Here is a 27801-nt window from a genome sequence, read left to right on the forward strand (position 1 = left end):
TCTTAATTCAAAAGTGTAAAGTTAGTTAAAATAGTGTAGATAAAATTTACCTTCTTAAATATGCTATATGTTATGTTTCATAATACTCTTGTTTGTCTTTGCCATCACAGTTTTACTTAGTGCACATTCATAATAATAAAACTAAGATTTACACAAAAGCGTAGTAGACATGGTAACAATGCAGAGGTAGCATGGTGGGTGTTTTAAACTTCATGCTAACACACAGATGTGGTGTTTTCAAGTACTTAGGAAACAAATTGAATGATTATGAACTTGCTTTTGTAACGAATAACAAGCAAGTTTTTTTAGTGACTCTGAAGACATTTCAGTCTAGTAACATAAGTGACAGTCACAGGGACGAAAAAAAGCTATTAAGATAATTATGCTCCAGGGATAATACTTCAGGTTTTCTATAGTGATAATATTAGGATGTAAGTGTCATTCCTTACCTTAAGGAATTTTTTATCTTATATTTCTGTGTTACTTTTTCTTCTTTCAGAAATACCATGGAAAGATCAGAGTTAGTTGCTGAAGAGGAAAATAAGAAGGAAAAATCATGCTTTCAAAAGTATTTAGAACTGATTAAAAATTTCACAATTAAGAACTTTTTGCCAATATCTTTAATCGTGGCCGTAGTTTTTGGTGTGTTAGTTCCACAACCTGGTGTAGCGTTAAATCATAAAGCTACTCTGTATGTATGTGTTATCGGCATTTTCTTATATAGTGGTTTATATCTGCGTACAGACGCACTAAAAGAAGTTGTTAAAGCTTACAAGGCTGCTTTATGGGGTATTTTAAGTATATTGGCTTTTACATCAATTATTGGTGGCAATTTAACAATGTTGCTAGGCTTTAATGAAGAATACGTTGGTAAATTCAATCAGTCTACGACAAACTCATCGTCCAACTCAAGCTTACAAAATAATTTGTCATCAAGTATTAGCTTAAATCAGAATTTTACCGGCACAAAATACAAACATGGTTTAGGTCCTGCAGAATTTAAAGTTGGTTTGCTTGTTTTTTTCTGTATGCCCTGTACAATCTCTAGTGGTGTCGTTATGGTAAGTTTTGATCTATTTTTTTAAAACATTGAGTTCATCATTTCATCATTTTTTGTGGCAAGATCTGTTTCTCTATGTTATTAAACACTTATTTGTAAATTTTCAGATTGTTACATAGTGACATGGAGAATTCGGGATAAATTCAGCTGGATAGACATGCAACTAACCTATTTCTAAAAAGTAAAAAAAAAATGTTTTCTTCTCTTAGGTGACACAACTAGGTGGGAACTTTGTGTTGGCGTTGATATTGACTGTGGTAGCAAACATTGCTGGTGTGTTTACTATACCATTGTTCTTTAAATGGTTTTTAACAACAGTTACTGATGTTAACCTTGATGTACTTCCATTACTTTTACAGCTTTGTCTTACTTTGTTGTTGCCACTAATAGTAAGTTCAATTCAATTCTTACTCGCATGCTTTTTGTTTTATTATACAATTTATTTGGCCTGAAAGTTACAAGTGCAATGCAATAGCTTCATTTTTATTAAAAACATTGATGTCAATCTGATTTATGGATGTTGTGACGTTACGTCAAATTAACTTATAGTTATTAAACACTATTATTTCTCGCTTATTTTTAAAGAAAAGGTACCTCGCACAAACAGACGCAGTTAGGGTTTTGTTATATCAGATTATGCAAAAAGGATAAGTTCACTTAAACAAGCAAGCATATAAAGAACATGACTAACACAAGCTTTATAATTAGGATATGTAATTAGTGATACTGTTTGGTTCGATGTGATGTATATATATTAAGTTGTTACAATATTACAATATTAAGTTGTTACAATATTTTACTTTTAGCTGTAATATATTGCAATACAAATCTATTTCAATTTAGTTTGGAAAATGTTTACGTTTTATTAAAATAATAAAAGATTTTGTTGTTGTTCCAAGACATAAACTGGTTTTAAAATTAATCAGCGTAACCTTGTTAGCTGTCATCACCTGGCTGAAGGTGAGCAAGTCCAGCCAAGATGGGAAGCTTGGTCAGTTAACAATTACCAGTGCATTCTTTATCATTGCTTGGGCGTTGACTATGCATAGTCTATTTTTAATTTTAAATACTGTGGCTAGCTATATCTTAAAGCTAACAACGGAGGAAAGGAAATGCATTATTATCCTAGCAAGTCAGAAAACTTTAGCTGTTGCCATACCAACAATTACGTTTCTACCGGAAAGCCTTGGTGAGTAGAAAGTGATCAATAACGTTTGGGAGATATTCCACATTCAAAATGTAAATTAAATATTTTTTTGTTTTAATGATGTATATCGCAGTGTTCTTTTTGAAGAATGTAGTTGAATATAGAAATTCCTGCGCCCTTTTTATTACTCTGTTTATTTTATTACTGGAATACGTTTGTTTTACATGTCTTTATATTTATTTAGGTGACCAAGGCTTGATGGCTATTGCAATGGTTTTATGCCATCTGACAATGATTTTATTTGATGCTGTTTTGATACCAATATGGTTAAGATGTGAAAAGCAATCTAATCCTGATGACGAAGCCTGATTTGAAAGATAATTTTGACATTGTGGATGTATTTTGATACCACTGCATTGATAAATTTACTACATAATTTTTTTTTTAAATTAATGCTCTTACTATAATTTAAAACTTTCTGTACCTGTGATAGTATTTATTTTATTTGTTAACTTGTCTACTCTTCTTGAACACATACAATACATTTTCACCTTTCAATTTAAACTAAAAATTTGTTAACGAAACTAATTATTTCTTTTCATTACAATTCTTGTTTTAAGTTTTTGACACACAAAATCACAACTTATTATCCACGATTCACATTATTCACATATGTACAAGAAAAGTTTTGACTTATTGTTTAATGTGCTAAACTTGCATATTTTATTACTGTGGAAAGTTTATCATTTCTTGAAATTGTGTTCTTTTATGTTTCCATGATTGTTTTGATTTTGTCTTTATGTCCTCTTTATTATCATGATATCTAATGACAGTTATATATTTTAAGAAAATCATTGTAAAAAGGGATTTTTTGCTGAACCTTGTGTATACTATCTGTTATCAAACATTTTTAATTATAACAACCTACTGCTTTATCATTTTAGGTGCATGATTCACCTGTCTAGATTTTGTGTTGACGTGTCTGTAGTGGAAATATACTTACATTCAGGGTTTTGAATAAGTCAATCATTCTACAATGAAACTATAAGAATTACAAGTTCCATTTTTTTATCAATCATTTGTATCACCTATTTTTATAATATATTTTGCAACAAATAACCGTTAACGAGGGATCAATGACAAGTGGCGTACAGTGCTCCCTGACTACAGCTCAGATGGTGTTTCTTCTGTACAGTATACAAATTTTTGCAAACTGACTTTATATTTCTAATTCGATCCCCGATGAATATATCCTTAAGAACACAATGTACTTGTATCAAATTTTTTCTTTGTAATTTAGAGCTCAGAGTAGTGTTGTGCCTTTGTCTAATAATCGTGAATATCTATTCTTTAGGTAAATATGTAGATGCATGATGCATTCCAATAAGCAAAACTGTAATTTAGTAATATTTTTATGGCTGTTATACAATGATGCATGATGGGAACAGATTTTCCACATTGCTATTTTTGAACAGATTGTGGAACACGAGGAGCAACTAGAACAGAAAATGGCTCATTCCATTTTATTTTCTCAAGAATTCCATGCATGTATTTTGTCCTCCTTTTGCAAGACACGCTAGATTATCGTTCTTATACCTGGTCCCATTTGGTTTATTTTTAAGCAACCACATAGCTATTGTTATATTATATTTAGGTAAAATACAAAAATAATGGAAGAAAATCCGTTAGAGGTCTGTCTGATCGATGCTGGAATAGTAAGCTTGACAAAATTAAAATTACCTACAAGGATTATACATTTAAATGCTCATTGCAATAAGATAAGACAAATAGAAGGTTTGACCCATCTAAATTATCTAAAACATCTTGACTTGTCATCCAATCAAATCACTCGAATTTCTGGTTTAAACAGTAGCAGCGGTTTACAAAGTTTGAATCTAGCTTGCAATCAGATCGCAAAAGTAGAGGGACTGCAGCAGTTAAGGTATGGCATTTTTTTCGAATCATTTACATTCTGCAATAATGTACTTTATTTCTTCGAGTTAGCACGTGGGTGCTTATTTAATTGTCATACAGAAAACGAAGGCAATCAATTAAAGAGAATCATTAGTCTCTCCTATCCTGTAACAATATCATTCAGATATTTTTCTGCAAGGCAGTATTAAACGTAACACTCCTGGAAGTTATTGGTACTAGTTCTGTTAAAAAATACACGTAAATGTGCCTACAGACAGAAATTTTAGTAGAGCAAGATCAAAAAACCGGTAAGGTATTTTTTAAGCATGGCGAAGCTCATTCTACCAAAACATTTTTTATTTGAACTTATCTTTAGATGTTTAAAGAACTTGAACTTATCATTTAATCGCATTACTGATCTATCTGGTTTGAAAGCGTTCCACAACCATTCACATCAGTTGCAAAGATTAGACATATTTGGAAACAAAGTTCGTTCAGTGAATCATGTAGTGCAATGTTTGTCGCAATGTACAACCTTGAAAACCATCTACTTCAAGAAAGAAGAGGATGAAAATCCTGTGTGTGCACTGCCTGCATACAGACCAAATGTTTTAGCACAGATGCCATGGCTTGAAAATTTGGATGGTTACGATAAGCATGGAAATGTTGTTCAAGATGATTTCAATAGTAGCGACATTCCTGGTAAATACTGACAATATCATTACAAAATCATTTGCAAGAACTCTCACTACTTTTTTTTTGTGTCTTACTTTCTGTGACATTATGTTAACAGGTTGGCAAGCAATCTGGAAAAGTCAGGGAATTTCTAAAGTTAGTGAAAATTTCAGGGAAAAATCTGGAAAGTTGGTAATTTTTAGAAAACTTCCAAAATTAAGTCAAAGAAATTTCAGGGGAAGTTAATAATTCTTCCAAAAGTAAGGAATAGTATCTTGTAGTATAACATATTAACCCGTAATTTAGAATTTGTTTAAAAATGCTGTTTTTGTATTTTATGCACTTTTATTCGGGAAGACAGAATTTTTATATTAGTCGAGGGAAACAAAAAAGAAAAATTGGCTGGTCACCCTGGTTAAGCTATCAATGTGATATCTCTTATTACCTTAGTGTTCATTTGTTTTTTTGTTGCAGGCTTGGATGAGTACCTGGAGTTGTTGGAAGCATCATCAACAGCTAAATCAGAAACACACAATGTGCAATCTTCTTCTGAGGTAAAAATCAAATGCCTTTATCTTTCGTTTTATTATTTTTAACTACACAGTGTGGTACTCGCTGCGCATAGTAACTGCTGTGTTTAGTCGTGTAGATTAAAAGTCTTAACCAGTCTTGACTTTTCCACACTAATCAGACTGAGCATTGCTGTGCAAATACACAAACATGCAATGGACTTGTTAATGATTTCGCATCCCTCATACCAGTATGGCATGTTGTGAATAATCAATTTTTAAAAAATTTAACATGCAAAAATAAGTGGCGCTAAAATATAAAATATAAAATAAATATAATATTTGTTGAACAAGTAAGAATATTACAACTTTGTAACAACGTACAATCATCAGGTTCGAATTAAAACATAACTTTAGAAAATTGTTTAAAACATCTAGTTTGTTACCAAACCAAGAAGAACCGTTTAACAAATAAAATAAATATATATAGATACATTCTCATGATTGCACTAAATTTTATTGGAAACGGACAAGCAAATCTAACAGTCCACATAAGTATGAGGGGGCTGTTACGAGTAAACTAACGCAATTTGGATTTTTGTTTGTGTATTCTGTTTTGCTTTTGTAACACATATGTTATCTACAAAAGAGTCAATATTTTTGAACCTTTAGTCCTCTACCAAATAAGTTCAACATCATTTATTGCTTTATTTTAACTTTATAAAAACCTTAGTAAACATTTTTATTTTTAACATGCAAGAATTTATCAAACATTTTCTCTATATTTATGGTGATAGTAAACCCTAAAAACCTAGAAAACCTGAAAAAACCCTAAATTAAGTGACCTTAAGAACTTTGGGTTTAAATGGAATTTGAAAAAACAAACTGTTAATATGTTATATAACAACTAATGTTTGATATCATTGGTCTAAGTCTCATTTAGTTACCAGTACCTATTTCGTTAGTTCTTGACTAAGTTTGTAATTCTATCCCTGTGAATAAGGAGTTCCCCTTTATCTTAATACTTAGATTGAAGTAGTACGAATTTTGCTCCTTTTGTCCATTCTACAGACAGATTTGTCCATTCTACAGACAGATTTGTTCATTCTACAGACAGATTTGTTCATTCTACAGACAGATTTGTTCATTCTACAGACAGATTTGTATTTCTTTGTTCCAGCAATCTACATTTCTCGGCCAGATTGACCTGTAACAGCGTGAACTTATTTTTAGGCTGTATTTTTGTATATAATTAGTCTGTTTTTACTATTTGTCAATTCTTAATTATTTTATTAATGCCTGCTAAGAAATCTAAAACCCGAAAAAGAATTTCTAGTGATGTTTTATAATGTCATATTTCCTTTAGACTATTCAAAGTGAAGAAAACATCATTACACCGAAAATAGATTCTGTTTTACTTAAATTTAAAAAGAGAAAAGAAGAAGAAGAAGTCTACAATGACGAAAACAAAGAAAACGATTCTAGCTATTCCCATGGACAGAAACAAACATTTAAAAAGGTATAAAACTTTGGTTGCTTACTCTGCTATGAACTCAAAACCCACCGTTTACGACACACATTTAAAGCCTGCTTAGTTGGAGATTATGCACTAAAACGTTACAACAAAACGAGGCCAACATGCTTGCTTGATCTTTTTTGTTCTATATTTCTGTAACAATAAATAGTATTTTCTGCATTGTCTTGTGTTGTGGTGTTGTAGCTATTGCAGAAAGAGGATGATGCTGTTACTGAAAGACTGGATTTGCTGGAAGAAAAACTGACTACTTTGGTTAATTTTTGCACTGATCAACAGGTAAAATTATGTTTGTGTCATCACTATAGTAGTTGCTTCATTGTAACACATTTTTTAGAAAAATTTAATCCTTTTTATACATTAAAAATGGAAAAATTAACCTTTTTTTTGTGGATAAAGATGGGGAAAAAAATCTGCCCCAGTGTAAAAGCTCTTCCTCTTTCTTTTCTAATTATAGCATGCATGCATCTGCATAGGTTTAAAAGTTGAATGTCTCTATAACTGACTTTAGAAAGAAAGTAATAGTACAAGAGGCAACGTACTGGTAAATATTCATGATGAATCTTCAACTGACGATACTGCTTCTACAACATCTAATGATCTTAGTGAAGTTATTGAGAAAAAGTCAGAACGTGTAAAACCCATGCATTCTCAACTAAAAAAGGTACCAGTAAAGATAAGAAATAAAAATAATGCAGAGAAAAAATGCAGCCAAGAGAAATATGGTAAGAAAAATAATAGCATCATTTTACTTTGTTGGTTATCTTCAGTGTTTATTATAGGCCTGGAAACTAAATAAAATATTTTACATAAAAAAGGTTTCTTCTTTCTTATTATTGTTATCCTGTCGTTGTGCTATGTTCGGCGTGTATAATTATTAGACACGTTGACGACTTGATTAAGTGAAAAAAATTGATACTGACTGGTTGTGATCTAGTTGTACATTGTTCGCCTCTAATGCTAAAGTTTTTAGGTGCAAACATTACCGAGTCATAAGAGTGTCTATGATATTGTATAATAATTCATTCTGCTTAGGAAAAAATATTCTCCCAATGACTTTTTAGTTGACCGTTAGGCCACTATTAACGAGTTGAAGAATTTTCATTATTTTAAGAAACCACAAAATTGTGTAAATTATGTCACAAAAACGTTTTTCTCAATAATCCTGTGCAAGTGTTGTAATTTACATCTTTGGGTTAACAATAGTTCAGGGTAAGAAGGTCCTGACTGCACAACAACCAAGAAAGAATACTCGGGCTGTAAGCAGCGTTCAAGAAGATGAAACATATTTAGTAAGTTTCTTTATGAAAAAGTTTGTTAAAAATACTTTTTTTTAGAATCACCCTTTTCTTTCATTGTACCAAACGATTCATTTGTTGTACTTTTTGCAGTCTCTCATGCATGAAGTTGATTCTGAGCGAGAAAGAAGATGGAAAGCTGAACAAGCATCAAGAAAGTTGTTGGACAACATCAAAATTCTGCAAGAGAGATGTAATTTTATCAAATGCTTATTTTTATGCTTATAGTGTTTTTTTATTGGTTTTTAAAGGATCTGAACAGAAAAAATTTCTAAGCATCCGTATGAAGGTTATTTTAGGATTTTGAAAATAAGTAAAAATTCGCATAAATTTGGTGGTGGGGATATTTTCGCATAAATTTGGAGGTGGGGATATGCTTGACATGTGGTTCTTCTTTGGGATTATTTTAATCTCGGTAATCTTATCAAAGTCAGTGTAACGTTTGATTTTATGAACGAAAGTGTTCACAGGCAGTTTTTTGTAATTCTTTTCGTGACATCAGATAATCTTCTAGACTAATGGGTGTTTGATCTTAGTCTATAAATTTCACTTCATACTCACAACATTGTCATCATCCAACACGTAGCGACAATAATTCTGATTAAATTATGTATCAGTGGAATAAAAGCTTGGAAAAATTCAGTCTACTTTAAGGGAAGAAAATTTCACGAAAAGTAAATTGATTTTTAGTGATCACATTCTCGCAAAAAAATAAATTTTCTAAATTCGCAAAAATAACTTCTCGCAAAAAATCTATTTGTTTGATTTACGAAATTAAATTTCTGCGAAAATTACTTTCCTTATATATTTTAAGCATTTGTAAAATGACTGCGTTTTGTGATGACAATAAAATATTCTGTCTATATTTTATGTTGTAACAAAACATTGCACTCTTAGTGGTTGAGGAGAGAAAAATTCAAGAAGCTGCTATTACTACAAGTACAAAACTCAAGCAAACTTTAGACACTGAGAAAACAGACCGAAAAAAGTACGAACAAGAAGCAACACAGTTAAAGGTATCGGGTTGTGTTTTTTATTTCTTTTATAGTCTTAGAGGGCGACTCAAATGATAATGTTCATATTGTCTTTACATTGTGGGTTTTCTTTGTTTTGTTACACTAGACCGAAAACTGTACACTAAAAAATGAGTTAGATGAAACTCTTCAGTCAAACAAGGCCCTGGAAAAAGACTTAAAAGAACTTCAGCTACTATCAATGAAATTAGAAAAAGAGAAAGGCGAAGATGAAATCCATCATGTAGGTTTTCTTAATAGTTAGGTTTTGTAGCAATTTTTGATGCTCTTCTCACTGAAAACAACCGTGTAAAATATGCTGTATGAAATAATAATTATAATTATGTGTATTAAAGTTGTTAGCCCGTAGAAAAATCCACGGGGTCGCCCGTCCTTTATATATCGCATTTCGTGTTTCCGTAACAGAAGGACAAATAGACGCACCTACAGACAGGCGGAATACGGCTATTATTAAAGAGATAATTAAAATTATAATTAAAAATAATTATTAAGTTTTAAAGACATGTGTTCTTAGTACTTACTCTTAATTTTCTCATTTTGAGAATGGGAGCTTAAATTTAATTAAGAGTTTAATATAACCGTCATTGGAGAAACAGAACAAAAAGTTGCTTCGTGCTACAGTTTCTATAAAGCGATTTACAAAATTAAAGCATAAATTTGTTTTAAATTTCTTGCATTTTTTTCTGTTTGTTTTTTTAAGCAGTTTTTCTAAAAATGACATTTGGACCAGCATAGTTTCAGTTCACATTCATATTACAGGAAAAATTATTTTCAAACTTTTACATGAGCGAAAATTTTATATTTATGAAATTTAATCCTCATTTTTTCTATCCGCAAAATTAAAATACACACGCATTTCTCTCGTAATAGTATACATCCATGCTTCACCTCCATCAAGAAAAAACATTCATATGTTTATGTTTAACCCCTCCCTCAAACTTTCTGGATGTTTCACTCATTTAGAAAAAACGTTACAAAGAACTTCAGATGGATAGTGGGGCATCAAAACGAGAGCTTGAACTTCTGCGAAATACAGTGGATAAACAAAAAGGCCAACTTCAACAACTGCAAGAACTATTGGTTGGACGAGAGCAAGAACACAAGTACGGAATATAGAATTAACTGTTCACAATACAGTTGTTGTTGTGAATGTAGTCCTTATTTCTTTTCATTTCTTTGAAGTAAGATAAAAGTGTGTAAGGAGGAACTGATTGAAGTTTCCTATTAGAAAAAAACCTTAGTAATTTTTGGTTGCATTTTTCAGGGAGAAACAGGAAGGGATGGTGAAAATAGAGAGCAAGGAAGTGAAAGATATAATTGAGAAAGAAGTAACAAAATGTGAGAGAAGAACTGCTGAAGTTATTAATCAACATGTACAGAGGTAGATGTTTTTCTGTCTGTCCCACTTTTTTCGTTAACTGGTTAAAACCTAGTGTCTGTTTTTTGTTTGTTCAGATTAAACGAGAGAAATATCGAATATAAGGCATTAGAAGATGAGTTTCGAATGGCATTGCAGATCGAAGCAAATAGATACAATGAGGTGATGTAACTTTTGATTAGAGCTTCTTGGCTGCTTGAATCTCTTTAGAAGGTTTCCGCTTATCCCGACCAATTTTTTTGTCAATTAATGTACATGAAACCTCCACTTCTTTTTAAATATTATTTTTTAGTTGACTATGTTGTATTTAAGTTGCTATATTGGACAAAGACAATAGTCTTTTTCCCTCTCGAACATACACGTTTTTTATAAGAAACCTAGCATTGAGAGAATGCAATATATAGCCTGCATTCAATGTCCTATACCAACAACCTGCCAATTTCAATTTTTTTGTTTGTTTTTGTACCAAGTTATATATCCTTGACCAAAAGAGTTACTAATCCTAAGCGTTTATGATTGAAATCATCCCCCCAAAAAAATTTTTTCTCTCTAGCTACACGAAGCTTTCGAGCAATCTTCAAACGAGCTAACGGAACTGCAATCGACTTTCGAACAAGTCTCTTTAAAAGAAGCGAAAGCTAAGAACTTGGTAACTGAGTTAAGTTCGGTGAGTTTTTTGCATCATTTTATAAATTTGAAAGCCAACCAACACATCAAAGGTAGCGTGAACTATTCTTTAATCTTGTACTCATTTGTACTCGGTGCAAGGTTCGGTGATTTTACTTTCTTTTAGCGTTTTCAGATGTGCTGTAATTTTTTAACCCGATTTAATGTCAGAAAATGTTTTCATGTGATGTTGTTTTTACGATTAAACCTTTAACCCTATTATATGGGGAAGGTCTGGTCTGTTATTTATACATGTATATTGTCCACCAGGTGGTTAGTAAGATTTTTCTAACGACATCTATGGTTACTAAGATAAAATACAGACAGATCAGATTTAAAGAAAATGCAATCCAGTGGAATGACGTCATTTCTGATCCTAATAACGCCGTTATGTTATTTTCCTTGATTCGAACAACTCCAAATGAAATATTCTACCAAAGTTAAATCACATAAGTGTCAATATTTTTAGAAAAAATGTACTTTTTACCTGTATCGTTAAAATAGCAAATTTTCTTGCAGATATGACGTTATTTTTAATACTGATGGCGTCAATAAAATTAATTTTATCCAATGTCAAATCATTATTTGGTATACAGTCCCCATATCTTGCTTCCTTATCAAAACGAGATTAATTCTAAACATTTATCAGTTTGTTTAAAACTTTAAAATTTGTCAATTTTAAACAATGTAACGAATTTCGTCTCAATTTTTAAAATAAGGTGGATAACAAATGATGCCAAATAAGGCAAATAAGGTCTATGTACATATGTTCCGAATTAGCAAAAAATGCTGTCGCAAAATTCATACTTACTTTCAACTTCAATTTGGTTGTTATTTTACTCTACATATTGACTATAGCAAGAAAATGTGAGGAGAATTATTTGTATTATGTTTTTTTCTTACATTAGTTGGTGAAAGAGCAGAAAGCTCGTATAACAGAAATTTCGAAAAGCAAGCAAGATATGCAGTTACAATACAAGGTAGACTTTTTTATTTGCATGTCTAAATGTCTGTCTTGGGTAAAAAAAAACGCCTTAAAAATTAATAGTTAAAGTAAAAAATAATTAATAAAGCGTTCACACAACGTGAATGTATACACCTCCATGATCATAGATACTTTTCACAGCTCCGAAATTGATAAATTGCTAAAAAATATTCATGAGCATCATCTGTTACAATGTTAAAACTTTTTAGCAGCAAACAACAACCGTCTTTTTTATTATATTTTATAATAGGAGAGATTATCTCAAGTTGAGAAGGAGTTATCTTCCATTCGGCATATCGGTTCAAAAGTGGAAAGTCTTCAACAGGTAGTACATATATATATGGTAAAATCAGAAAGTTGTAGACATTATGTCGCCATTGTAGGAAAATCAGGGAAATTATATTTTCCGTGAATGTACCCTTCACCTAAGCTATCTGATTCTTTATACTGCTTGTTTGTGGCTAACAAGATTAAAGTTTCATTGGATAAAAAGAAAGAAAAAGTTTTAGTTGAATATAATACAACCAAAAAAAGAAAGAAAAAGTTTTAGTTGAATACAAACAAAAGTTGCAATAATATTCTTATGTTTTCTTAATAGGACAAAGAGAGAATGGCAGCACACATTCGAGGACAAGAGTCTGTCATTCATGGCTTAAGATCAGAACGAAAACTTTGGGGACAGGAGTTAGCTCAACAAGGTTGGTTTCATGTCAACTGTTTCCATTATTAGCAGAGTTTTGCCACTGTAATATTTAATTATCTTTGAAATGCAAAGAATTGTGATCTCGCTAGTTCAACACTGCGCCAATTCATGGAGTGACCAAGCCTTTTTTAATAGCAGTTGATAATAACACGATACTGTTATTACTACAGGGATTAAATACAAAATTTGTACGGGCTGTTTACTCTCGAAATTTTAATCTTAATTAAAGCAAACAAAATTTAAGAGTTTTGTCTGTCCTTTTGTGTATTGTTTAACGTATTTAGGTTTTCAGATTAAACCTTTTATGTTTTTATATTATTTTGTTTACTGTTTGCTTAGTAAATCTACGAATTTTGGTCTCCTCACTAAGTAGATGTCTTTGCGTCCATTTTTATTTCTTTTGAGGATGTATGGTAATGTCAATGTACTGAATAATACACTGCATGTTGGTCTGCAAGTAATTAAGATCAATTAAATCTAGGTGCCTCATTGGCTCAAGAAAGAGGACGACTAGATGCCCAATTAGAATCGCAATCAAAAGAGATTTCCCTGCTTCAAAATCAATTAAAGGTATGTCTTTGATTACCACACATCTGTCATAACGTAATTCACAGCGTGGCTGAGTTTTGACGGTAGTACTTTTGCCGATGCTTGTTGGAGGTATTCTACGTATAAGTCAGACTTTATGAATATCACCAAAAGTGTCTGTAATTTCGGTCACACGCGATAGCGAAGTGATCTATGATATAGAGTCTGTCCGTACGTCCATACGTCGCAGTTTCCCCTTCTGTCCGCTTATTAGTTTCTGTTTTTTTGCTCAAAGTTACTTATTGCTAGAAAGTGACATCTTTGGATTTGAATAAAAATTATAGTAGCGTCATTTTTGGCAAGAAACCCTAAATTTGTCCTAAAAATAAGTTTTTAAGTTTTTTTTAAAAAAATTATCATTATTTTTTTCTATAAATGGTTTAAAATGTTAATAAAAATCCTTATGTCCCTGTTGCAGGGAAATTTAGTTGCAACGAACCTAAAACGACCCAAAGTTAGCTAAAAATAGGTTTTTTCGTATCCTTATTTACGTTCGTCACAGCTTATCTTCGGATCCGTTCATTAGGTTGTTTTTTTTTTATTTTTTTTAAAAAATTACTTATTAATAAATGCTGCAAAGTGACGATTTTGGATTTTCTAAAAAAATCATAAACTGGTCTCCAAATTAAGGTTTTCACGTTTGTGTAAAAAAATTTTTGTTTCATTGTTTATGCTTAGTTTTGATATTCGCGTGTAAACATTAAAATCTTGTTTAGGATGGAAACGATTCTTTGAAAATTAAATGCAAGCTGATCGAAGGTCAAACAGAGACCATCCGGAAAATGAAGCAGGTCTGAATAAAATTTTAGTTTGATGTTTTGACGCAATCCGATTTTTGTAGTCTATGGAAGTGTGTGTTGTTGTAAAGTTAACTGTTTAGCTATAACGTGGGAACAAGTTTTTCTATTGAAGTTATGTTTTTAAACATTGACTTGCACTTATTGAAACGGATTTTTTTATAGGAATTTACAATACTGACTAATGAGAATAAAAGATTGACCGATGAAGAAAAAAAGGAGAGAGGTTATTTAGAAGATGAACTGCAAGAATTTAAAGAACAGAATGTTAAGTTGCAGGTATGTGTGTAATGATGAATAAATAATGCTCCCGTTATTGTTGTTGTTGTTGTTGTTGTTGTTCTGACTCGTCGTCTACGTTGTTTTTGTTTCTTTCATTGTCTTTGTCGTGGTTCCCGACTTGGTTAAAGTTTTCAGAAGGTCACTTCAGCCTTGATTTTCATAGGACAGTGTAGATGCATTGACTGATCGAAAAGAAGAATTAAAGTCGAACCTTGCTGAAACAGAAGACGAACTTAAATCTTGTAAATTGGATTTAAAGTGAGTTCGTATTTACTCAAACATATTATAATAATCCCACCTCCCCTTTTCCCTATTTAGCATATTTCTTTAAAAAAATAGAGGGAAATGCGAAAAATATGTTTAAAGTGGGTTTGCATCAAATTTTCCGCAGCGTTAAGTTTTTTTATATGAATTTTTTTTTTATAGAAAAATTCTTCACCAGATTTTCACTCACGACCAAAACAAAATGAAAAAATAAAATTGTTCTTTTGTTATGATACATGCAACAACCCCGGTTATGTATATAGGGAAACAGGGTGGTATGTCAAAGGCAACTAAAAGCAGCTAAGTAGCACGCATTCTGAGCTTGTTAATATTTACGGCGAAATTAGGACTCATTATTTGATTAGATCCAAAATCAGCACGCCTGGATTTCGCGATATTTCGGAACTTTCTGGGTCGTGGAGTGATTGTTTCATAATGCGAACATGTGGGAAGTGCAGCTAGCATTTTCATTTGTGACGTTAGTTACTCGGCTTACACCTCTGCGGAAATAAACTTTAACAGCCTACTCGGCTGCAAGGCGCTGGTCAAGTGATGCTGTTTGCCCATTTCGTGAAAGAGCTAAAGGAGGAAATTTCTAAATATTATGTCCAGGGTTAAATTTTGATTGACTAACAATTTAATTTTACGTAGAAGCACTTCAACTTTCTCCTCAATTTTCTTTTTCGATTTAGCAGTAACACAGAATATAACTCTTTTCACGTTCTTTTGTCATTTTGTTTTCAGAAAATTACGACATCAGTGGGACGAAAGAAGTAAAATTATTGACCAGTTTGAAATCAAAGTTATTCAAATGAAGAAAAGCTTTGAAGAAAAAGAAAAAAGTTGGATTGAACAAAAAGACGAATCTGCGAAACTGGCGAGGTTAGAGAGGGATCAGTTTTGTTGGTTAATTGTTTCTTATATTTATTAATTTCAATTCGTTTTGCTGGCGTAAGATAGTGGGACAGTTACATCTCGTCTTTACAACTTTGTTTTTTTCTAATTGCTTCCGATAAAAACATAAAGGTATTTAAAGACCATGTGTGCTTAAAAAAAATTCATGTTAGGTCCTTCAGCGTAAGTTATCTTTGGTTTTTCTATTTTAGCGATTTAAAGGAAAAGTTAAGAACACTTGAAGAGAAACATCAGCTGGAGATGGAAACTGCAAAACATGACTTTGGTTTAAAGTTAAGAAAAGTTATTGCTGGAAAGAACGATGAAATACAGAAAGCAAAGGAAGAGGTAATATGAACAGAATGTATTAAGCAATGACTTTTTAGTTATATTAAAGCACTGTCATAGAAAGAGAACATAGAAAAAGAATTACTGTTTACTCTTATTGAACCTCCAAGAAATTAGTTCGAGTTCTCAGGGCATTTGATAATTTATGAGCACGCATGCGTCTTATTTTTCTACCTTTTTACGCTTTTTTCTTTAAAAGGAAGCAACGCCTTCTCCTAAAAATCTATTCCATAAACATATACCCACAAAATCTCAATAACCTTAGTAATGTGGAAAGAATTCGTTTTTGGATCTTCGTGATTTTTTTTCATTCGGACCTCAATGAATTTTTGTATTGTTTTTAAATCCACTCTCAATCCCCAACCCATCCCTCTGAAAAAAAGGAAAAAAAGAATCTACTAATTTCCACTGGAATGTCTGCCTTTACAAGGTAAAAACGCAGCCTGTTGCCCTTGCTTGTTTTTTTTTTCTTTCTTCGTTACCTTTTCTTTTTCTTGTAGGCGTTGTGTTATTCAGCATTTTTTGAACCGAAAACCGCATTTTCTAAAGTTCTTTAAACTACTCTTCTTAAAAAATTAACTTCTATCTTTAGGTAACACAAGTAGAAGAAGAAATGAGAATTATTTTAAACGATACCGCCATTCAGAAGAAAAATTTAGAACAGCGTGTAAAACAGTTATCAAAAGCATTTGCTGATATTCAAAATGATCTCACTTAATGCTGTGTTTGAACTTTTTACATTACGAATCTAATCGAGAAAATAGAAACTATAGGCCTCCTAAAAATTCTTAAAAATCCTAAAAAAAAAATCCATCAAATAATCTTAAAAACTCCTAAAATTTCTGATTTTTTGTGAAAACTCCTAAAAATCTCCTAAATTTTAGGGAACATACGTTTGTCAAACTCAAAAATATTCAAAAATATTTATATTCTGCATCAACCAATGTAGAAATGAAATTTGATCAATCCAATTTTTCTTCTTTGTTCAATTCCGTTGAAATTATTTTTGTCATTCTAATTCAAATTCTCCTAATATTCCTAGCTAACAATTTCAAAAGATTTTAACTAAAAAGCTAAAATCTTCTGAAATTGTTCTAAATGATATCCTAAAAATTAGTTACAAAATAAGTGGGATCCTGAAACAGTAAAATACTCAGGCATGGTTTTCCTCTTTTCTTGTAAAATATAATATATTATATGTAAAAGTTTATAATAAATATTTGTAAATATGTGTATATATTTAAATTTTATAATATATTAATATCGATATCTTTTGTTTTGTGATTGATAAAGTGGGCGTCCAACTGTACCGATAGTTGCCACTGTCAGCATGTTAATCATTATCGACAAAATACAACGTAACGTATCAACAACATTTCGTGGTTAACCTCTGTAGTTTTCTCGAAATGGTTGAAATTTTATCCAAATTTATTTCTGTTTATTTGAATTTAGGAATTACATTTCGGCGAAAGTTCAAGCCCCGCCAAAGGGAACCAACAACTTGATGTTTTCTTTCAAAATGGTATTTTTCTCTATTTCAAAGAGTTTCTTTCTGCACTCAATTTTATTTACGGATTTTCCACGGATATAAAGTTAAAAAGCTTAGGGAACCTATGGTATAAAATTATGTTGGACTTATAGAGCTTAAAAAGTTGAATTTTTAAAAAAGCTCTTTACCTTCTCAAGATATTCACATTTAAAGAATTTCAGATTGATTATGCGGCATCAATCGTGACATAATTTATTAAGACATTTCTGGTAGAGGAATTTATTCACAAAACCCCTCCCTGAAATTTATGATTTGAGGGATAATGTTCCCTGACTTGCATTTGACAGATGTATTGACTTACAGCTTATCTTCCATAAAAGATCAAGTAAGGTCATATGGAAAGACTTTTAAAAGTTGTCTTTATTCGTTCTCTAGTAAAAAGTTTTTTTAAAGTTTCGCAAATTATGCGAAATAAGGACATCATCTATATTATAACGCCCGTATACGTCTGTCTGTCTGTCACGCAAAATGGTAGCTTAGCTGCGCAATAGCGAGAAGCACGCAATGCGGTATAAAAAGGACGGGCGAACCCGTGGATTTTCCACAGGCTAACGACTAGTCAATTTAATTGCAGTTATGACGCATATTTATAAATAATGAAATTTATGTAAGATCTTTAATCTAAACTGAATGGGTGTAACGATTTTAAAAAAAAAAGAACAACAACTCTTTTGGTGAAATATTTCTTAACGACGTTTTGGTCGTACGACGGAATACACGAAACCGTCGATATTTGTGTTGAAACGTTTATTTAAGGACACTGAGAAAGTTAATAATTTGAGTAACGGTGATTTTAGACAACTTTTATTGTTAGCTACTGAATATTCTTTTTTTACTTTTTACTTTTGACGGTTAATTATGCAAACAAATCGACGATGTTGCCATGGGTTCAAAGCTGGAGCTTGCGAACATATTGATGTTTCCTCTCTAACTAGAAAATCCGTCAAAACTCAAAATCCTAGTGCTGTGCTAGAACATGTTATATACTGCAATAACGTACCGAGTTTTGACAACGTTAGTATACTCTCCACCGCATATACTAATTTTGATTTAGAACTTAAAGGGAGCTTGTTAATCCGTAGGACAAACCTATACTCAAAAGAAACAATGCATCATTGCTTTTGTATTTATTTACCGATACTAATGCATAACGTAGTCCCTTCTGACAAACGTCATACGTTGTATCTCTTTAATAATAGCCGTATTCCGTCTGTCTGTCTGTCTGTGTGTCCGCGAAAACCGTGTCCCATAACGGAAACACGAAATTTTTAAAATGCGCATCAATACCAAATGCGATATATTTCTGTCCACTTTGTTGCCACGGGTTAATTTAAAGGACGGGCGACCCCGTGGATTTTTCCACGGGCTAACGACTAGTCTCTATAATAATAGCCGTCGTCTGTCTGTCTCTGCGCAGACCCCCCGCTGAGTTAGAAAATCGTGCTACGGAAACACGAATATCAAATGCGATATATTTTTATCCCCTTTGTTGCCACGGGTAAATTTAAAGGACGGGCGACCCCGTGGATTTTTCCACGGGCTAACGACTAGTCTCTTTAATAATAGCCGTCGTCTGTCCGCGAAAGCCGTGCCCCGTAACGGAAACACGAAATTTTTAAAATGCGCACGACTATCAAATGCGATATATTTCTGTCCACTTCTTTGCAACAGGTTAATTTAAAGGACGGGTGAACCCGTGGAATTTTCCACGGGTTAACGACTAGTATATATCGAATAGACCTTTTCCGAATTTCCTTATTATGCCATGATTTTTATCCCTAAGTTCCTTAGCAAAAGGTAGAACAAATTACCTAATTTCGTAAATACCTCGTTAAGTGCCTCAATTCCGTACAGAAAGTTACGATCAAACCCTTTGTTACAAGGTAACGCCCAAACTGAATTGATACACCTCGTACCCATACCTCCTAATCCATACAAATATGTCCAGATATTTCACCAATGGCGTCAGCTCCCCAAACCTAAATAAAGCAAACCCCCATTCAAACCCGTTCAACGATATCTTAAACGCAGCACCAAACGAAAACATGTATGGTAGAAATGGCATCCCGTTTGTTTGAAATTACACGCGCCAGTGCACAACGTTTGCACAAGTTTGTGCAGTATACTGCACGAAACAGGAGATGTTTGTACAACACCACGGAGACGGGACGTACGGATCACCCGAAGCATCTCGGTCGGTAGGGTCGGTGATCGTAGCTATATTTTATATTTAACATTAGGACATTTGTATTCATTTATTGACAATTAAGAACGTGTATTTAATCTTTAATTCGAGTGTTTTGTGAATGCTTTTATGCCCCCACTGCTTGAAGTGTTTAGCACTTCTAGGCCTTTCGATATACCGGAGTAAGGTCGTACCATTGGAAATTGAACTGACATTTAAGTAGTGGACCTGGGCGGTGCAGGGAGTTTGCGCAGTTTGTTGTCGTCGTATCGGCTGACAATAAACACAACTCCCGCCGGAGCACCTTCATAAAGCCGAGCTTTCCAAGAATAGCCTTGTATTCAAAATAGATGTTTTTTCAAGTCAAATAAAATCCAACAAGAATATTAAATTGCTCTAAAAACTTCATTTTTGTCACGATAATTTAATATTCTATCTGAATATCTTTAATTGAAGAGCACAGAACCATTATAAAATTTTGGATGACGTCATAATTATGATAATTTATGAAATTCGGGAAAGGTGTATTTTGTGGTGTTTGGATTTACGGGTAAAATAAATCGCAAGTACAATAGCAAAAAGAAATATTTACTTAATTTACCTTTTTTTAAACCTATATTTCTTAGTAAAACTATAGTTTTTTTGATTTTTTTATATTTATATAACATCAACAACAACGGAGAGGTTAACCGTGGAAAGGTACAATGAAATGCAAAAGTAGTTAACATAACAATAGAAAGACAAATCAAAACAATCAGGATCATATGAACGACACTGCATTTCCATGCTCCAGTAGTCTGTTAGTTCGTGGGCCCGAGCGAAAGACCTGGAGCCTCTTTAAATTCTGCAATATATAAATAAAATTTAATACGCCATAAGATCGTAATAAATACTCATATCACAATATATCAAGAAATTTTAAACGAGCTATTTTAATTCTGCATTTATTACACCTTATGATTCCTAAAATACATACAGTATTTACAATTCAGAAATAATGTCCCATTGCATTCACCTTTTTTTCATCAAAATTGTTCAATCAAAATTACATCGTCGTTTTGTTTTCGTTTAAAAAATGATATAAATTTCTAGGTTATTATTTGACTTCCATCTCTTTAAAGCTGGTTTATTATTCTTTATTAAAACCTGATACTTAAACTATTTGAAGTGGTTATTCATTTATGAGGCAGTTGTTAAAAAAGAAACACATCAATCAAGATCATCAACAGAGCACAAAAGAAAAACAACATGTTAGCCAAGTGCAGACGTAACAACAACAATAACAACAACAACAACAACAACAACAACAACAACAACAACAACAACAACAGCAACAACAACAACAAAAACAACAACAGAATCAACAATAGAATCAACAACCTTGACCTGTACTTCAAAGTTTCCAGAACCTTATTTCGAGCATAACAAATCTATTTACCTTGTTCGTTTTCTTTTGTTCCCATTCACGTAAATCTACTCCAAAAACTCGAATATTCGCTAAGCGAAGGTTCAAACATCGAAAGGCAAATGTAATAAAAAACACAATCACCAAATGCGACCTTCTCTTGGAAATTGTCTACCATTTTTATATTTTTAATGTTGAGGATTTAAAGAAAAACATTTGTGAAGGGGTCTGGGCTTCACATACCTACGTTTTTGGTGCACTTCGTAAAGGGAAATTTAATAATTTTCTATCACCAAAAAATTGTTGCATTTTATGTAACTGGCTTTTTTATGCAAAGAGCACAAAGTCCAATATTATAAATAACACGAAACCATTTTAATTGTACAAGGAAAATGGCGCGTTTTTAATTGTCGAGGAATTTATAATCTTTTTAATAGTGGAAACAGGGAAGTTGGGACATTTTTTATCTATCGAAAATACTTTTAAGTAGGTAAGTAATTATTCACGCATTTTTGAAACAGGAACTAGAATGCATACAAAACGGGAAAAACATGCAATGATAAGTTTCAGCGCATTTTACAAATAACTGATTGAGGTCAATTAACTTCGATGGCATACTCGGTCAGCAGACGTGGTTCAATTAATTTCTTCTTAATTTTTAATTTCTTTTTTGTTAAAATACAATGGACAAAACTGAATAAATTATATGTTTCTCTAATGCGTTTTTTTGTCGCAGATTCCATATGTCCTTTTCAAACTTATATCGTGGACAACGTTCTTAAATTCATGCTTTTATTTGACTGTAATTTCTGTTATAACACAAAAAGCTCATGAGGTTTTTTGTTACCGCGCAAAATCTCTAATTTTACAGTTAAATGGAAACTTGACTTATCTATGCTGCTACTGATAAGAGAACAGCTCGATTGTTTTTTTTTTATTTTCTAAAACGTGTGCGTTAAATAATATTGGCAGGCTTGCGTATGAACAAGGAAATTTTTTGCAGCGTAGTTTAATAAGCGCCAACATGTTGGTCGAAATATTGGCTACCATGTTGGCACGGTTTGTGGCCTGTTTTACCATAATTTAATTAACATAATTGTCAAATCTAATCCTAAGTTGCATATATTAAAAAAATTATGTACCAAGTCTTAATTAGACCAGCTATTACGTAAATACCCAGTAGTAAACGTGCATCAAGTCTTTCCTGGCTCATATTCATGTTCAGTTAAGAATGCACAAAGGAAATACGCAGACCACAGCGGCAAAAATTCAATTTTTAAGTTTCAAAAACAGACAGAAAATACTTGTTGTTTCCAGCACATGCACAAGAAAATAAAAAGGGGCCTGGTGAAAATTGGGTGGCACAGTAAAAGTTACTACAACATGGACATGCGCTGAGATTATAAAGTGCAATTGTCTTTAATTGTAATGATCTTTCACTTGTAAGCGATTAATGAAAAAGGTTTGGGATGAACAGATGCAAACTCCGGATAGTATTTCTACCTCCATTCTATAATATGTCACCTTGCTAACTTGATATATCATAGCGATAAAGGCTTCTTACTATTTAGGGCTTTTATATTAATACAAGGTGGTGAACTTAAGAAAATTGTACAAAATAGTTCCAAACTGATTAGTCCCACTAACAACTTTGATTTCAGTGGTACAAAAAGTTAAATTTCTCATCATTTCTTAAAAATTAAAATAACGATTTAAAACTCGGAATGGTATAGTTTTTGATCGGTTTGATGAAATGAAGCTAAAATTTTTTAAATTTTTGTCATCGTCCTGAGTTTTTAAACGTTTTGGGGAAGACAATAAGTTAATTTTAACAGCGGATCAGTTTCAACAAAGATACAAGTAAAGAATCCATACTTTAAATTATGTTGGTAAAAGTAAGATTAATTGGATCAAAGTATTAACACTTTATTAAGCGTTGGGTACAAGGTTGTTAAGTTTTTTAATTAAAATAAAAAAATATTCATAAAAATAGGGTGTGAAAGAATATTTGAATATTGAAGTTTAAATTTATTTCTAATCTAATCATTCCTTTTCTTATTCCGCGTGGAAACTATATTTCAAATCTTACCCTAGCTATCACTAGTGTGATTACCTTTTGCTGACACGCCAGAATTTCAGGATTTGCCTAATTGCAATATTTTTAGATATCCAATAATATATTTAGTAGGATGTTGCTCTTAGTGGTCATAATCTTTTCACTGCCACTAAATTCGAGAACCGAAAGCCGTTTTGTTGCCTCTGAAACGACTATGGCCATTTTTAGTAGATAATCTCTAGAGACAAAAGCAGATTTTCTTCAAAGGTGTCAAACAGTCAATGCGCTGCAGTCAGCAGGCAACAAAGTCGCTACTTTTGCACACACGTAGGTCAGGCAGACAGCGTTGAAAAGTTGCTAGTCACATTCTCTTGTGGGCCCACACATCAAGAGAACCCACGTCGATTCCCATGAAGGTCCCGAAATTAATGATAAATGTTCCTGCTGACGTCGGCAACAATAAGCACATTTTGAGAGTTTGAGCTTGACCAAAAAGCTTAAGATCCTCTGAGCATGCACAAGTTCGAAATACGTGAATGTAATATATAAATAGCCTATGCAATTACTTGTGGTGGCGAACTTCGAAATTAGCTCAACCTCGTCCCCAGGAATTTTAGGCATTTTATAGTTAGAACAATTATATGTCTTATACATAAAAGAAAAATTCGAACTTTATGGTAAAAGCGAAAAGAACATATTGGCATCCAAATGATATTTAACTCATAAACTACAGTAGGCGAGTCAACAAAAACAGACACAAGTCAGATAAATGGCGTACATGAAAACGCCCTCATAAAGAGACATACAAATGATTTTATATACAAGTGTGATAGACGCGATCATCTTCATTCGTTGCAATTCGTTTGCAAATGTTACACATTTGTTTAGTATCAGTTGCGAAAGAAAAATATTTGTCAATTGTAAAATGTACCTCCTCCTCCTGGAGACTGGGCATAGGTTGTAGTTTCACTGGAATATGTATTTGCGCTTTGCGTGAACTGAAGTCCATAGACATACTTCTGTCCAGTGTTTTCTCTACTGAACTTACTTCAAGTGTGCTATTTGTACGCAAAGCAGTTTTCCTTGGAGCTGGCTCCACATGATGTTTTTCCGCTTTATCAATATGTACTTTTGCGTCAATTTTATGTCCTGATACAATTTTATTCTCCTGATACGAATGCGATGAATTTGTTTTTTCTATGATTTCATTTCTTCTTGGTGTTCCTTTCAAAATCGTGTATGAATCAACATCTAAGTTCCCTTTTTGTTGTTCGGTTATATGTGGAAGTAGTTCCTGATTTTGTTTTTCATGATTTTTTAGATGTTTATTTAAAGCAGCTTTTGTACTGTAACTTCGATTGCATTGTATGCAATTAAAAGGTTTCACTACGCTGTGTGTCTCCATATGGCATCTTAAACTATCCACTCGGCGCAGCTTCTTTCCGCATATCTTGCATTTGAATTTCTTCTCCGATTCGTGTATAGACGAATGACGGTCGAGATGGCTTTGTAGATAAAACGATTTTGAACAGTGCTTGCATTGAAACGGTTTTGTTTTCGAATGGGTCATAACATGCCAGGTGAGGGACGAGCGGTCTGTAAATTGTTTCTCGCATACTTTGCAACTAAAAGGTTTCTCCCCGGTGTGTATCCTTTCGTGGCGTCTCAAGTTAGCCAGCTGACAAAATTCTTTGAGACAAACATCGCACTGGTAAATATTTTCACCAGTATGCAGCTTCAGATGTTCTTTCAGTGTATACGCATGCACAAATGCTTTGTGGCAAACTGTACATTTGTGAGGTTTCACCTTATTTCTTTGTTGCTTGTCTGGATGCTTGTCAGAATTGACTTCTTTCATCTTTGGTGCGATCTAATCACTTTATGTTGTCAATGGTACGAAAAAAGTTGACTTCTGGGCACAGATCTAAGATATTAGTTATGTTTTTAATAACAAGCACAGAAAAGAAAACAGGTGTTTTTATTTTCGTCTTATAGTAGCTTAGCACAGCTAATGACATTGTTGATGGACATTGCAGGGACAAACACACATAAATGGTATATAGTGCTTTTACCCAGCTTCTTAACAAATCTAAATAATTTAAACGCAGTAACGAAGAGATTAGCTGTATATCAGATATTTATATTCAGGGTCTTCATGAAGTAATAACATCTATCTCAATTCACTATTCAAATAATAATATTTTCCTACAACAACATATAAGTATTTGGTCCTGGTTTCATTCATGTCCTATAATTTTCTTTAAAACACAAATAATCATCTGGTCCTGGTAGTATCGTCTGTATTAACCGCGTCTGTATTAACCGTGTCTCAACTAGTAAGTATTATAATCTTTTACAGATGTCTGGTTAAGGTAAATAGTAACTTCTATTTTAACCTAGACATCTGCTCCTGCTTCTTACTGGGGTAGCAAATAAGCTAAATTTTTTCCTTATTTAATTCAAGCAATAACATTTGCTAAACCTCTTTATTATAAGTCGTACGATACATTTCTTTCAAAAACATTAATTTTACAGTTAGAACAAAAAACAGAATTTGCACTTAAAAGAAACGTAGATAATATTTGACTTTAAGCGATGCAGATTGATCTTTTATGTTCATTGATCTTTTATGTTCTAACATCCAAATTTTAAATTATCATTGCAAAAAATCCGGCCATGTTTTTAATGATGCTTGCTTGGTTTTACAAAGAGACATCGATTCAATTAATGCTGCTAATAATTTAATGACATGATTAAATGCTATGTAATTAAACTGTATTTACTTGTTTACTTGTTTACTTGTTTACTTGTTTACTTGTTTACTTGTTTACTTGTTTACTTGTTTACTTGTTTACTTGTTTACTTGTTTACTTGTTTACTTGTTTACTTGTTTACTTGTTTACTTGTTTACTTGTTTACTTGTTTACTTGTTTACTTGTTTACTTGTTTACTTGTTTACTTGTTTACTTGTTTACTTGTTTACTTGTTTACTTGTTTACTTGTTTACTTGTTTACTTGTTTACTTGTTTACTTGTTTACTTGTTTACTTGTTTACTTGTTTACTTGTTTACTTGTTTACTTGTTTACTTGTTTACTTGTTTACTTGTTTACTTGTTTACTTGTTTACTTGTTTACTTGTTTACTTGTTTACTTGTTTACTTGTTTACTTGTTTACTTGTTTACTTGTTTACTTGTTTACTTGTAAGTAATTTCTTGAAGATACCACAAAGGCCGTTACAAAAGTGTTTAAAATTCCATTTTACTTACTGAAGTCTTTGAAATTTCTGCGCAATTAGACAACGTCCTCATGTGATGATCGAACCCACAACCTCTTGAACTTGAGTCAAACGCTGTACTGATTCAATCCCAAATTACCGAGTTAAAAATGTACAACCTTCCGACATAAACAATAACTTAAATTAGCATCACAGTAATTTCTACAAAACCTTTTTTAATCCCTTTCAACAAAACATCGAGGTTTGTGAGACTTTCATGTGGCTTTTTCCAAACAAATTTCCAAACAATTTTGTACGACTTTTGAACACAACTTCTTGTAACAGCAATAAAAATACTGTAAAAAAGGTTGCATGCAAAATAATTTTATCTCGTTAGTTCTATCTACGTTTCAGGGTCTGTTTTTTATCAATTTTTGTGTTGGAGGGAATATAATAGTTAAAAGGATTAGAAAATTTTCAAATGCAAGAAAAAATAAAACAAACACAACGTCCAAGAATAAAACATTGCAGGGAGAAGTTAAGATCAGTTTTATGCTCTGATTTCTTTGGATTCAAAACCAGATATGTCAATTTCTATGTCACACATGTTTTTTGTACAAAAACCAAGCAAACGGTCAACTAGTGAAAGTTCCTTAAATTATTAGGTCATTTCACCAAAAAAATTCTGAACAAGTTTCTTAATTTTGACGGGGTCTATAAAAGGATGTTTAATTAACGACATGATCTTATCACAACAAAGAGAGACGTTCATCAACATATATACAAGAGAAGATGGAATAATTGAAATAGACAATTTTTAAGAAGTCTTCAAATTTGTCAGGACAACCTACTCGACATTCGTCTAATTGATGGGAGTCATATGTGAATTTTAACCCTATTCCTGCTGGGCCTTTTAGGGGCTCCTTAATGCTAGGGGCGTTGGACTTAAAACCTACCACAAGTGTTGTCCAGGTATTAATAAACAATTTGGTGACAAAAAATTGGATGACGTCAGCATTTTTGGTGATGACGTCATCAAATTCGGTGACATATAGAAAAAAAAGCACTAACTTTGAACTTTGTTAAAGATTTTTTAAGTACGATTAATTTAGTAATAATAACAATAAAAACACAAAAATAATATAACAATATAAACTATGAAGTCACATAAAGCTTTTAAAAACATGTAAAAACATTTTTTAGTAGAATTTTACTGAACATAAAAAACGTGTTACCATGGCAACACTTCGGCATAATTCGAAAAATAAAGCTATTTAAAAGTTAGGAAAATCACAAAATTTAAAGGTGTAAGTAA

At 32.3% G+C, this 27801-nt stretch overlaps 3 protein-coding genes across 4 annotated transcripts; 2 read left to right on the forward strand and 1 right to left on the reverse strand.

The window, feature by feature from the left end:
* Nucleotides 1–197: 197 nt before the first annotated feature.
* LOC130614836 (uncharacterized) lies at nt 198–2656 on the forward strand. The gene is made up of 4 exons (XM_057436294.1): nt 198–1061; nt 1270–1449; nt 1904–2249; nt 2452–2656. The coding sequence occupies exons 1-4, from the start codon at nt 507–509 to the stop codon at nt 2574–2576; spliced, it is 1206 nt and encodes a 401-aa protein (XP_057292277.1). The 5' UTR covers nt 198–506; the 3' UTR covers nt 2577–2656.
* A 297-nt stretch (nt 2657–2953) lies between these two features.
* On the forward strand, nt 2954–17347 carry LOC130614832 (leucine-rich repeat and coiled-coil domain-containing protein 1-like). Of its 2 annotated transcripts, none has more exons than XM_057436290.1 (24): nt 2954–4149; nt 4498–4823; nt 5271–5350; nt 6672–6824; nt 7026–7118; nt 7351–7564; nt 8046–8131; nt 8231–8330; nt 9035–9153; nt 9260–9394; nt 10135–10274; nt 10436–10552; nt 10627–10711; nt 11103–11216; nt 12124–12195; nt 12451–12525; nt 12799–12898; nt 13385–13473; nt 14208–14282; nt 14454–14567; nt 14734–14828; nt 15579–15716; nt 15941–16076; nt 16669–17347. In XM_057436290.1, exons 1-24 carry the CDS (start codon nt 3878–3880, stop codon nt 16792–16794), a joined length of 3054 nt encoding a protein of 1017 aa, XP_057292273.1. In that variant the 5' UTR covers nt 2954–3877; the 3' UTR covers nt 16795–17347. The 2 variants fall into 2 exon arrangements, with proteins under 2 accessions (XP_057292273.1, XP_057292274.1); XM_057436291.1 differs by having other exon boundaries at nt 4006–4429.
* Nucleotides 17348–22892: 5545 nt separating this feature from the next.
* On the reverse strand, nt 22893–27449 carry LOC130614678 (zinc finger protein 28-like). The gene has a single exon (XM_057436114.1). It carries the CDS (start codon nt 25127–25129, stop codon nt 24086–24088), a length of 1044 nt encoding a protein of 347 aa, XP_057292097.1. The 5' UTR covers nt 25130–27449; the 3' UTR covers nt 22893–24085.
* Nucleotides 27450–27801: the final 352 nt, after the last annotated feature.

The sequence above is a fragment of the Hydractinia symbiolongicarpus genome, chromosome 11, assembly GCF_029227915.1.
Source record: "Hydractinia symbiolongicarpus strain clone_291-10 chromosome 11, HSymV2.1, whole genome shotgun sequence".
In the NCBI taxonomy this organism is placed as follows: Eukaryota; Metazoa; Cnidaria; class Hydrozoa; order Anthoathecata; family Hydractiniidae; genus Hydractinia; species Hydractinia symbiolongicarpus.

Coding starts and splice junctions, on each gene's coding strand:
- LOC130614836 (XM_057436294.1), top strand. CDS start 507: ATGGAAAGATCAGAGTTAGTTGCTGAAGAGGAAAATAAGAAGGAAAAA. Junction 1,450..1,903: donor CTTTGTTGTTGCCACTAATA/GTAAGTTCAATT, acceptor ATTTCAATTTAG/TTTGGAAAATGTTTACGTTT. Junction 2,250..2,451: donor GTTTCTACCGGAAAGCCTTG/GTGAGTAGAAAG, acceptor ATATTTATTTAG/GTGACCAAGGCTTGATGGCT.
- LOC130614832 (XM_057436290.1), top strand. CDS start 3,878: ATGGAAGAAAATCCGTTAGAGGTCTGTCTGATCGATGCTGGAATAGTA. Junction 5,351..6,671: donor ATGTGCAATCTTCTTCTGAG/GTAAAAATCAAA, acceptor TATTTCCTTTAG/ACTATTCAAAGTGAAGAAAA. Junction 6,825..7,025: donor AGAAACAAACATTTAAAAAG/GTATAAAACTTT, acceptor GTGGTGTTGTAG/CTATTGCAGAAAGAGGATGA.
- LOC130614678 (XM_057436114.1), bottom strand. CDS start 25,129: ATGAAAGAAGTCAATTCTGACAAGCATCCAGACAAGCAACAAAGAAAT.